The 13,160-nt window shown below is 34.7% G+C and overlaps 1 protein-coding gene across 1 annotated transcript; it reads left to right on the top strand.

The window, feature by feature from the left end:
• The first annotated feature begins 6,509 nt into the window (after positions 1-6,509).
• Positions 6,510-10,195, top strand: LOC141618217 (uncharacterized). The gene is made up of 2 exons (XM_074435323.1): positions 6,510-6,609; positions 9,684-10,195. The coding sequence occupies exons 1-2, from the start codon at positions 6,510-6,512 to the stop codon at positions 10,193-10,195; spliced, it is 612 nt and encodes a 203-aa protein (XP_074291424.1).
• The last annotated feature ends 2,965 nt before the right edge of the window (positions 10,196-13,160 follow it).

Here is a 13,160-nt window from a genome sequence, read left to right on the forward strand (position 1 = left end):
AGCTATACCGCGATGTGTAGGTAGTGGTCGAGTTTGGGAATTTGTATCATCAAGAGGTGAAACTAGTGTGTGATTTCCTTGTGAAATTAACGGTATGAAATAAATTTTGGTTTCTAACGACTATATCTAGATAAGTACGAGGTAGCGTTAAGTGGGTTTCTTATGGGACATGGTGGGCTGGTGCTTGTCGGACGGATGAGGTGGCGAGGCTGGTGGTGATGATGTAGGGGACAATTAGTTGAAGAGTAAACGTTGATTGTGTGAACTGATTGGTCACAAGTGTGAGTGATAGCATGATGAGAGAAGATCCATGGTAAGAAAAAGTGAGATGGTACTGATATGAAATAATGGGACTTGAGTTTTGGAGCAACGAGAAGGTAAGCGGAGCACTAAAGAGTTAGGTAGAAGAAATATGGAGTTGAACTATTAATTAGTATTGTTGAGTGTAAAAGGAAAAGAAAGATGAAAGTAAGCTAAGAGAACGTCGACCTGAGTTAAGGAACATAAAATTAAGGAATCATGGAAACGTGCAATAGCATCATGAGGGGGGGTGTGAGTTGATGGTTATATAGGAGTTTCAGGTCAACATGTTAGCCATGAGTTTCGAGGAAGTAAGGAAAGTAAAAAGTTGGTAAAGTATTTGAACGATATGTGGTTTTGGTGGTGAGTTGGGTGACGATACAATTAAGGATAGAATGGGAATGAATGTTGAGGACATTTTGTTGACGGATTTGTTGTTTGATAATTGGGATGTTAACCGAAAAAGAAATGAGTTGTTATGTTTAGAGGTGAGTATAAGAGATTTGTTATATGAAAGATGGTGGTGGTGTGATGTTATCACTAGTAGCTAAGGATGACGTTAAATAGAGAAAATAGTCGTCGTAGAGAGGTTGATTTTGTGGAGGCCAGATTGATATATATGGTTGTGAGAGAGTATAAGATGTGGTTATTATAGGAGGCAATTGCTAGTAGTTCGGTAATAATGATATGAGTACTTTTGTCAGGAGGTGATAGTTATGTGAATGGGAGAATGTGCTATGAAGGGCATACGAATTAATCTCGGCCGAGAGATAACCTTTATCAAGTGGTAACTTGCGTGATCAGGATTGACTAGTTAGATGTGATTACGGGTCTATGATGTGTGTAAATGTTTGTGTGAGGTTCTGACCTCACGAGTAGTGGTTTGGTGTGATAGTTATAAAGTCGTTATCTGAGTGTTCCGCGTCATATGTTGTGTATGGTAACCTAATATGATGATATTCGAAAAAAAAATTATAATTTGGGTGATCTGGCATGGCTAGTTGTACTTGTATATGTATTTATGATACATGTACGTGATGGTGTGATGTTCCGACCTCGTGAATAATAGTATGGATGACATTCGTAAGGTTATTATCTGTTTATTCTGTTTGATTTTTCGCGTTGTGATCTAGTAGAGCGGTTTTAAGGAAGTTATACTGAGTCAGTGTCTATGAGATTGTCTAAGTAGCGATGACTATCGATGTGGTTGTTATGCCTCGGATGGCGATCCGGGCACGGTACTTCCTGTTGTGATGCGAGTATTTTTGCGCTGCGGTGCGGCTGTTGGTTGCGGTGTTGCGATGCCGTCATCGGTTGTGGTGGAATAGACGGGATACTTATGAGACGAGTTTTCGAAAGTGTATTGCAGTTATATAGATTGTTGTTTTGTTTACTGTTGTTTCCTATGAGTTTCGATTTGGACATATAGACTGTTGTTTTGTTTATTGATGTTTCTTACCAGTTTCGGCTTGGGAGTGAGGGCAGGGTATGAGATGGAAGGAAGATGCAAATGTGGTCGTTGTTGTCATGGTATAGTGATATTCTGTAATGGGACACAATTGTGAGAGGTTGTTAGAGTACTTTTGATCTTGTTTTTAGATGAGGCATTGGTGGACATAGTTGTGGCAAGATAATTGTGGAACATGTGTGGTACTGAACTGGAAACTACAGGTGGTTTATAAGCTTTTATTGGGACAGTGAGTATAGGGTGTTGGGAATTGGTATCATGTTAAGTTGTGGATGAGTTTTGCGGTAATAAAAGAAAAGAAATTAAGGATCTAGAGTGAGTGTGTGTAACAATTATGGATCGTGAGTTATGATTATGAAGATAAGTGCATGTATAGAGGAGTATGTCGCTTTGGTGGTAATATGGAAGAATTGGAGTATTGATTATGCTAAAGATTTTGTGGTATAGGATAGGTGGTGTGCCGAATGAATTGAGGTATGAGAACTATTAGTGAGAGAGAATCCTGGATATAGAAATGGTTGTAGGTGTTGAGGTTATAGGCAGTTATCATTGACATGCAGTGGTGATGGGCATAATGAGAAGATATAGCTAAGGATCTAGTATTAGTGAGTTACGAGGACGTAACATTTATCTTAAGAGGAGTAGGATGCGACAAAGAGATTTTGATAGTTGTACATGTTGTAGTAGATTTGGAAGTTTGAGTCTTGGTGGAGAATAAAGGATGGATTTGTATTGTGGCTAATATTGTTCAAAGGGTCATAGTCGTGCTTGTAGTAGTGTGATGTTTAGTAGTGTGAAAATACTTCAATAGTGTTGACAGTTGGATGATGATGTTTCTGAGTGTGAGTAAACTTCGAGGACGGAGTTCATTTTAAGGGTGGTAGAATGTAACATTCCGTTTGGTGGTGATCTTGCTCTGTGGATTGTCTTGATATTGGATTCGCTAGTGGATAATATGTTAGTAAGACGGAGCTATCGGCATTTGTGGAAGGTATTCGGTAGTGTATGGAGTTAGTATCGAGAGCCTATAATGTAGTTGGTACGATATCGTGAGCCATGTTGTGGAGGTAAGCATAGTTAGTGGAGTTAGTGTTAAGAGTTCATATTTTATAGGTTGGGTTTGAATTTCGGGGACGAAGTTCATTTCTAAGGAGGGAAGACTGTAATACTACGGTTTTATGTGCTGTTGGGTACTCTATCGAGTAAGGCTTACTATGTCGAGTAAGTGAGTTTTGGTTTCGAAACAGTGTACTGCCGATGGGTACTCGATTGAGTACGTGGGTTACTCGATCGAGTAGGGGGCAATCGATCAGGTAAGTTACATACTCGATCGAGTAAGTCGTGTTCTACGGGTTTTCAGCCGGGTTCGATAGTAATGTGTGAAGAGATATATAAACCTATTTCGACAATTCCTCTTTACTTTTATTCTTATTCTCTAAAGTTTTTACAAAGAAAAAAAAGCAACGTCGATTGTTTTTCTCTCATTGTTATCAAATCCTAAGGGCTAGAGTCGTCGAATCGTATAGTTCTTTACGCCGTTCAAACCGTCGCATTGTGGGTAGGCATCTAGTATGATTTTTATATTGTTTCATTGATTTTAGTTAAAACCCTAATTGGGTATTTTGGAGGTTTTGGGAGTATTATGATTGTTAGATAGTAATTGTATGATTGCGTGATTATAGGAGGTGATTTCGTAAAAGGAACGTTTTTTATTGGCTGATAGTTACGATCTTGGTGATTGCTTTTTCAGGTAGGGTTTTCCGACTCGGTTATTGATTACATTGTGTTGATGGTGGATTGTTGTTGGTTGTTTACTTTTGTTGATTTTATCGTATTGGTAAATATGGTTGTGTAATTTGGTTGGTTGTGTTTGTCTGTGGTTCGCGAAGCGCGCCCTCGGCTGAGTGGTGTCACTTGCGGGGGTGGCTTCACGCTCTTGATTCTCCCTCTATGGAACCCGCCACAGAAAGGGATGTGCACATTAAGGAACTTCGGTTTTCGCTCGAAATAGATGTGCGGGGATTTGGTGGGTACGGCTGCGGTCCCCCACTGGCGGCACGGAATATCTTTTGCGATGGGTATTCTCGCAGGACAACACACTTTAGTGTGTAGTCAGGTGTGTGGATATGTGACGGAGTTGGGTGATCTGTGTATTGTTATCTTGCTTTTCTTATTTGGTGTGATCAGTAACTGACCCCGTTTAAATGTTTTAAAAACTATGGTGATCCATTCGGGGGTGGTGAGCAGTTGTCTAGCAGGTATACTGTGGATACGCGCGGAGTAGCTAGGGATGGAGTCACCACGAGTCTGGTAGTAGTCTTCCGTTGTGTTATCATAATACTTTAGTTACTTTAGTTGTATTTTGGTTTTAGAATAGTTGTACTTTAGTTTACAGTCGGTTTTGATGTAATCACTTTAAACTTATTTATCTAAAGTATGTTTTTTATGGTCAATTTGATATACATTGCCTCGGGTAACCGAGATGGTAGCACTTCCATGCATTAGGTGGTCTTGGTAAGGCACCTTGGTGTATAGGGGTGTTACAGACCTGAATTCAAATTTGAACGATGTAATATCCAATATTGGTGTAGGATTAAGAAGTGCCGTTGCGGAGGAATTCAATGAAGAGTTGAATCAAGATACACTTAATCAAAAGGGCATTGAAAAAGAGAATGAAAAAAATAAATGAGGAGATAGATGTGTTGACTCAGCTTGATGAAGGTGTATTTAATGTTGGTTTAGGAGGAACCAAGGCTGTTGAGGAGGTTAACACTGATACACCAAATGAGGGCATTGAAAAAGAGGTTCAGAAAATGGATGAGGAGGTTGGAAAAAGGCATAAGGATACAACAAATGTTGGCAACGTACCAAATGTTGAGGAGCAAATTGGGAAAGATGTTGAGAAAAATGTTGACAATGTACCAAATGTTGAGGAGCGATTTGAAAAATATGTTGAGAAAATGAATGTGCATGGCATTGATGGAGAGGCTGAAAAAGGTAATGGGAATACAAATGTATCAGATATGGCTGAAATTGATAAGGACTTGGATACTAAAAAACCACTCACAGAAGGCAGTGGAAAAGAGGTCATGGAAAGGAATGATGATAAAAGTGTGGAGACTCATTTGAAGGAGGTTGTAACAAATGTTCGGTTGGGAGCAACGGGAATGAGGAGCATCAATGACTATTTGTTGCACACAGAAAAATTGAACAAAGTACCTTACTCAGCAGATATGGTACCTCATAACTTGGGGTGTACTTTGGACTGTGGTTTGCCAGACAAGGATGCTCAACTTGTTTCAGATTCAATGTTCAGACAAGACCATTTATTTGAGCCTGTCTTGAAGCGTCGGAAGGATGTCATGGATTATTGCTTCCTAACGGATCATACAATTAAGAAGTCATAAGTTTATTTTTTCAATGTAAGACATGAATAAATCTGCTCCATAATAATATTTTAAAACTAATATGCTAATATTTTTAGAAAATGGTACAGAGAGATTGTCTGCAACTTCGGTATTTACCATTCCATACCAAAGAACGATATTGAGTCTTTGTTGCCTAACACTAACATAGAAGCAGTGGTTATTGAGTCATGGGAAATATTGCTCAATCAGTTCCAAATGCCACAAAAGGACAGCAACAGACCGACAAGGATTTTCTAAGTCCTTGCCCACTCGGTATCGAGAAAATCTTACTTGTAGATGAAGAAGATGTTGATGAAATGGCGAGATTTAAGGAAGACGTATGTAGGACATGGGATATGTGGTCAACTCAGTATAAGCAGCCACTGAATTTGAATTCAGATATGGTAAGAATTTAAAAATACTTTTAGTTGTGATACTGTTAACTATATTATGTGATATTGTCAAAAGTAAGTATTGATATTGTTCCATAAATCAGGTAAATATTTTAGTTGTGGTATTGTATTATATACTTTGTGATATTGTTACTCGCTACTTGTGATATTGTATTATATATTTTGTGAGTAACACTTGTTATTTTTTTTATAATATTTCTATAGGTGTTCATACCTTTGCTATATTAAGATCACTACATTTGCGTCTCTATTGACTTCAAGAGGGAGAAAATGTTCTACTTGGACAACCGAGACTATGATAATTTCCAAGATGAAGAGCATGTACACCTGGCTCATTTAACTGTAAGTACTATATTACAAATAAGAACTAAGGATATAATGATTTTGGTAGCTTTTGATAGTTATTTACTATAGACATATACAGGGGAGTATTTATGGTCACTACCTCAACACTAAAGTTAATGAAAGTGGGCTAAAAGTACAGGACTACGAGTTGGCAAATGTGGCCTTTGATTTGCAAACGAAAGAGTTGAACCTGGATTGTAGATTGTTCATGATGTTTCAAATGATGTTTTTTGTGGGTGAGGATTTTAAAAGTGAACTGAACGATGAAAAGAAGAGACAGTTATATAGGGGTGAGATTGCAACGACGCTCATCTTGAGTGATTTAAATAAAAGTAGGAGTGAGGTCCTGAAGAAGGTTACAAACTTTAATGCCATCAAAGGAACACTGTTACCTAAATTGCTGACGAAAAGGAAAATAGCAAGCAAAAAAAAGAGAGGAAAACGTGGGAAAATGAATGTTCAGACTCTTGTATCAAAAATAAAAGGTTATTTTTTGAAACACTGACTTATTTTCAAATAAATACTCATTATGTATTCAAATAGCAAAAATATATATTTTTCTAGCTATGGTAGAAGATGGTTCTGCCAGTGTCGTGGGAAGCTGTAGGAGGGGTAAATCAGATAGCCTTGGAAGCACATACAACTGTGGTGTACGTGGCAGATGTCAAGTGTTGGAGTAGGTGTCCTCCACAATAGTGCGTTTACTTAATAAATCTCATATTAGAAATACACCAGGGATATATTTTATATCTGTCAGTTGGTCAACCTTAATCAGTAACTAGTGTAGTTCCCGTGCTATAGCACGGTACTTTTTAGATTCATTTTATAAAGAGATATTATCAATTAAATTATTTGCATAAATGAAGTATACTTTTAATTTAATGTTATAATATGCTAAATATAATATTAATAAGAGGTTGAAAAAAAAGTTTACTACCATAAGAAGACATTTTAAGTTAAGTTATTTTTTTACTATTAAAAATAATACAATAATTTTATACCACTACATGCAACTAATTTATGACATTAATAGTACAATTATTAAGTTAGTTGTATAATTTTATTAAAACGCGTATTGACCTTAAAACGAAAAGCAGTAAAAACTATTTCTCGCGTCGAAAAAGACGATTTACGAATTATTAAAATAATGTTTTCAGTTTTTTATTTCTAATAGAAAATACATAAGTGTTTTTACATTTTTCAAAAAATAGTCCATATTACTAAGACAAAAATTTACATAATAAATAACGGATGATTTCTTACAAAAGAGGTAACATATAAATATAATATAAATTTAAATTCATACAAAATCAAGTTCACTCATCTAGCTTATAATATGACATGTAGTCATGTAGAGTCCAAAATTATGGGCTATTAATAACTTTTACTTTGATAGATGAGATAGAAAAAGTGGGCTACGTATAGGGTCCAGAATTTACAATCCATCAAATCTTGTTGTGTTAGTACTAGCAGTATCCAAAAAAATAGGCCCAATTAAGAAGAAGTCTCTTTAGGCGGGAAAACTAAGAGAAATTTTATTCTCTTAGTAGTAGGGGGATGGTTGGTTGACAAGAGTTTGACGTTACTGTCGTATGATAGCGGTGATAAGCTAATCCCTTTAGGTCACACCTATAGGATGATGCCCAAATTGGAAAACTAATTATTTGTATAAGATACAAATTAATTAATTTCTAGTGTATATTGACTTTTAGTAGTCAAGTGAATTTGTTATTTGATGTCGAGTAAGGTACTCGAGCCAAAGAAAGTTATTATTCTGTTATAAGATAATTGACTAATAAATGTTAGACGATATTTAGTAATTAATAATTTACTAAATACGTACGTAAAGTGCGTTATTTATGAGGCGGAGTTAATAAGCTATTTTAAGTTACAAGAAGTTGTAAAAATTAGCTAACAGAGTTTTATAGGATACATTTTATAATGATAAAATGGTCTAATAATACTTAAAAGGTGGGTGTACATTATTTTTTAATTTAAATTATTTAAATATTAAATAATTAAATTAATATTTAATTATTAAAGATAATTAAATATAAGACTTATAAGCATTTGTGGGACGAATGTCGGAAGTCAAAATGGACCCGGAAATAAATACCATGTGGTATGTTTACATGGTGTTTATTACACATGTAAAATTCCACTAACAAATGTTCCACATTTGTTTATTATAAAATACTCCCTATAAATACCACAACACACAACATCATTTGTGTTGGAAAAATTTGAGGAGAAAAAATCACCCAAATTGATACTCCATGGGCTGGTTTTGAGAGAAAAAAAGGTGTCTTTTTCTTTCATTTTTCCATCATCAAATGTGATCAAAAGTTGATCATATTCACATCAAATAATTCACATAAAATTATCATACATAAAATATTATTAGAGTAATAATATTTATAGTAATACACTAGGTTTATACTAATAATTATCTAGTTAATAATATTAGTATAATTTGGGTATTATCTTGGGTGCATCCAAAGGAGGTACCCTATTTTGGGTACTAGGAGGAGGATCATCCATTACATGTAGAAGTTCCATAAGACAACTATTGTAGTTGTTCTTATAGCCAAATTCCCAATGTAAGGAATTTTTTCTTCTTAATCTTGGCATTTTAGATCATATTATTTGCATGCATGTAACTAGATCACCTTAAGACTAAATAAAAAGTTATTTAGTTACTAATTTTAAGAGTCTAATTTGGGGTCTAGGACTTACAAGTGGTATCAGCGCTCAGTTGTTACATGCATGTCGATATTTGACAATTTTATCGAGTTATAAGATAACTTTATAAAAATCGTAAATTTTAGTGTTAAAATTGTTTTAACATAAAATTTTTGTGTTGCATGTAAATATTCTGACCTTAAAATATTTTTGGTCATTTTTGGTTATGATAATTATTGCTAATTATTAATTTATTTTGATAAATTTTGAGTTAATATGCATTAAAAATGATTAATTGTTAACTAAAATTAGTTGCATGTTAATTCTGGCCATGAAATTTTAATATAGTCACGCATGCATGAGTTAATTAAAGTAAGTGAATTTGAGAAAATTAATTTGATTAATTTTACATGTTTATTGTTTTTTAATGGTTAAAAAACGATAAAATGTGATTATATAAGGCAAAAATAGTTTAAAAATTTTTCTTGGTTCGAAATTTTTACCTATGATTGCATGCATATTTTTTACATTGGATGTAAAGTTTTAAAATTAAATCGTTTAATTTTGCATGTTTATTGGTTTTTATTAGATAAAAACCGATAAAAGCAATATAAATTAGGTAAAAATGGTTAAAAATATTTTTATTGGACGAAAATTTTATCAAAGATTTCATGCATGGTATTTAGATTATATGTAAATTTAGAAAATTAAGTTGTTTAATTTTGCATGGTTATTGGTTTTTATTAGATAAAAACCGATAAAAGTAATATATATTTTTCATAAAATTTAATCAAAATTTTCTGGATGAAGTTTTTTAATTTTTATGGTTTATGGAATTGTTCCAGAATGCATAAAATTTTTCAATTTCAAATATTTATAATTTTAGTTATTTATTTGAAATTATAACATAAAAGTTAAGTTTAGTATGATTTTATTAGCAATAATGTAAATAATTGTGATAAAATTAGTGAAGACTAATTTTCGAGTCCTAAAACAGTTTAGGAAATCCAAATTTCAGGTACCATCCTCTATACAAGCCTCTAAGACTCACTCATTTGATGTTTGCAGATGACCTACTCCTTTTTTGTAAAGGGGATGCTCAATCTATCATAATTATGCTGAGAACCTTTGCCACATTTTCTCAGTCTTCAGGGCTTAAAATGAGCAAAGGAAAATCCAATGCTTATTTTAATGGGGTCAAAGACAGTGTTAAAACTGAAATCCTTCAGAGGTCGGGTATGGTGGAGGGGAGACTTTTATTCAAATACTTAGGAGTGCCAATCAAGAGTACCAGATTGAATGCCCAAGATTGCAGACCCTTAATTGATAAAATTCTTACCAAAATAAGGGGATTGGGAGCAAAGAAACTTTCGTATGCAGGTCGTTTGGTTCTGATCAGGGCAGTTCTCAAAACTTTTCATAACTATTGGGCCACTATGTTTATTCTTCCAAGTGGGGTAATCTCTCGTATTGAGAGCATATGCAGAAACTTCCTCTGGGATGGAGGAGCAGACTACATAAGGTCCCCTCTTGTAGCATGGGAGAAGGTGTGTAAGCCCAAGAAGGAAGGGGGTCTTTGACTTAAAAATGATGCAATTTGGAAGAAAGCTACCGTGGGTAAGCTAGTATGGTGGATAGCTTCCAAGGCAGACCATTTATGGGTCAGGTGGGTCAATCAAATCTATATAAAAAATGACTCCTGACAAGGATATAGCCCCAAAACTGATGCTAGCTGGTATTGGAGAAAACTATGCAAGATTAAAAGTACTCTATCAGACTATTACAATCAACATCTGTGGACAACGCAAAGAGGTCAGGAATATACAGTGGCCAAGGGGTATGAATGTCTCGGGGATAAGGGAGATATTGTTCCCTGGAAGAATATAGTCTGGTCAAAGTGGACACTGCCTAAACACGCCTTCATCTCGTGGCTCTATCATCATAAGGCCATGAATACAAAAGCAAAACTTAAAAGATTGAGTTTGTGTGAAGAGGATACATGTTACATTTGTGGCAAGACTAGTGAAACAATAGATCACCTTTTCTTCGATTGCGAATAGAGTAGAAGACTCGTGGACTGTCTAAATCGGTGGATTGGAGAAAGCTTACCTACTCAGGACATACTGGAATGGAGGTTACGGTTGGGAGGATCAAAACTTCGAAAAGACCTCATAAACACCATTTTGAATGCATGCATCTATCAAGTGTGGCACCAAAGGAATACTTGCAGATTTGAGGCAAGGATTCTGAGACCGGAGAAAGTGATGCAATTAATGATTGATGACATGAGAATAAAATTCTCTGGGTTTCGCCATCAAACATCAGATGGGGATGGGAGATGGATTCGGGCGATTGGTTTGCAGTAAGAGGAGTTTCAGATCGAAGGAAATGAGGTTTGAAGTTTGATGAAAGGGGAAAGTATAGAAGAATGAAGATGACATCTGATTTTTGTTGTCACCTATTAGGTTTTGTGTTGGGGCGTCTGTTGTTTGGCTGTCTTTGTATGGGTTGCTATGTGGGTTCGTCCTAACTCAATCCAAAACCGATGTATTTTTCCGATCCTTAATATATTTCTTACATTTTATCGAAAAAAAAAAAATATCTTATGCTTAAATTTAATTTAAGTATTTTTTTTGTGATTTTTAAAGGTTAAAATACACTTAAATCCATAATACCGTGCTTTATATCGACATAAAAGTATAGATGGCTATTTGGCATATTAGAGAATGTTTACATATTGTATGTAATTTAAATTTTGAATGAATGTCATTTAATTATGTTATTTAAATTAATGTAATTTAATTCGTGTAATTTTATCTAGTATGGCCTAGTTAGTTTTAATTGGTATTTCCCGAAATGTATGGGAATATCAATTGATTTTTAAATTAATTACGATTTCGTATCGTCTTAATGTAATATTAATAGTTTTTATTATTTTAATTTACAAATATATAATAGGATTTAGCCATGTAATTTTTATATTTAGAATATAATAAAGTTTTTGATGGCGGATCCTAAAGAAGGCGGCCTTTTGGAAAGGAGTTCCAAGAAGACCGGAGTTTCCTAAAGAAGGCGGCTTATTGGAAGACGTTCCAATGATGTTCAAGAGACCAAGGAGTTGGTTTCCAAAGTGTAATAGTTAATTAGATTAACTTGTTTAGGGGCATACTAGAAATTGATTGTTTTTTACATGTTTTTTATTTTGCATACATGCCAAATAGACGTCACATGCATTTTTATATCGTTATTGTCGATTAATTTTTAGAACTTCCTTATTCAGTTCACTTAAAGGAAATTGAAAATAAATTGACAAGATCTTTCACAATTTTAAATATTGAGATTTGTTTTTCCAATTAGTAGCACCTATGAATCCCTTCTTCATTAGGGAGCAGGCTCGGCTCACTGGGGTGCTTTCATTTTACGTTGGGTAAATAGGGTAATAAACGTTATTACACGCAAAAGTTGGTTGGACTCAATGGAATTGCAAGGTTGGTATGTCTGGCGTCACTAGGCCCATTCTTGAGTTCCGAGGCTAGGAGATGTATTTATTAGAAATCTGTCGACCGAGAGTTCTAAGGGTAGAATCGGTCAAAGAGTTGACTTACCGAATTTATTTAGATCTCGTATGTCTGGCGTCACTGGGCCGAGATTTATTTAGAGACGGATCTCGGGATCATTTATATAATTTAGTGGGAGATCATTATATAAATGCGAACTTGTTAAAAATGTTTTACAAGTCTTTTATTTACGATAAGTGTTAATATTTCCATCATTTCTGTTTGTAGAATCAATCGCGCAATGTCAACTGAAAACTTTCAATCCGCTTCTCAATATCAAAATTCACGGCGACGTTTATCCTTAGAAAGCGTTTCTTTGGAAGATAACAAAATTCACGATCGAGAGGCGAATCTCCAGAAAACTGGTAAAATGGACAAGATAATGCGAAAATTTGTTGAAACTCATTCACCCAAATCTTCTACTTGTGCAACAAATGTTGATGGATTCTCTTATAAAGAGAATAATGCACAAATAAGTGGGAGTTTTAGGAAGGAAAAATTGACCTTAAATGTTAAGGATAAGTCGAGATTCAAGAGATATAGAAATTGCCCCGAATATTTAGAAGATGAGAAAGCTAGACGTAGGACGTTAGCAAGTTCTTTTTCTTCGAACATTTATATGATAGACATTAATTTTGCTAGTACCATAACATGGGTGTTTGATACTGGTTGTGGTTCTCACCTTTGTAATCACTTACAAGGGTTAATAAACGTATGACGTTTAGCAAAAGGTGACATTGACCTACAAATGGGAAATGGAGCTAGAGTAACTGTTGTTTCTGTAGGGACATATGTTATCAATTTAGGATCAGGTCAGAAATTGTACTTAAATAATTGTTATTACGTACCAACTCTTAGCAAGAATATAATTTCCATTTCTGTGTTAGACACAGAAGGTTTCACTTTTGTGATCAGAAACAATTATCTTACCTTTTCATATGATGAATTGGTTTATGGCCAAGCCATTACAATTGGGAGAATTTACGTT

The sequence above is a fragment of the Silene latifolia genome, chromosome X, assembly GCF_048544455.1.
Source record: "Silene latifolia isolate original U9 population chromosome X, ASM4854445v1, whole genome shotgun sequence".
NCBI lineage: Eukaryota > Viridiplantae > Streptophyta > Magnoliopsida > Caryophyllales > Caryophyllaceae > Silene > Silene latifolia.

Bases quoted from the DNA above. Each gene is read 5' to 3' on its own strand.
- LOC141618217 (XM_074435323.1), top strand. From the start codon at position 6,510: ATGGTTCTGCCAGTGTCGTGGGAAGCTGTAGGAGGGGTAAATCAGATA. The intron at 6,610-9,683 runs GTAGGTGTCCTC...TGATGTTTGCAG, and splicing joins GGCAGATGTCAAGTGTTGGA to ATGACCTACTCCTTTTTTGT.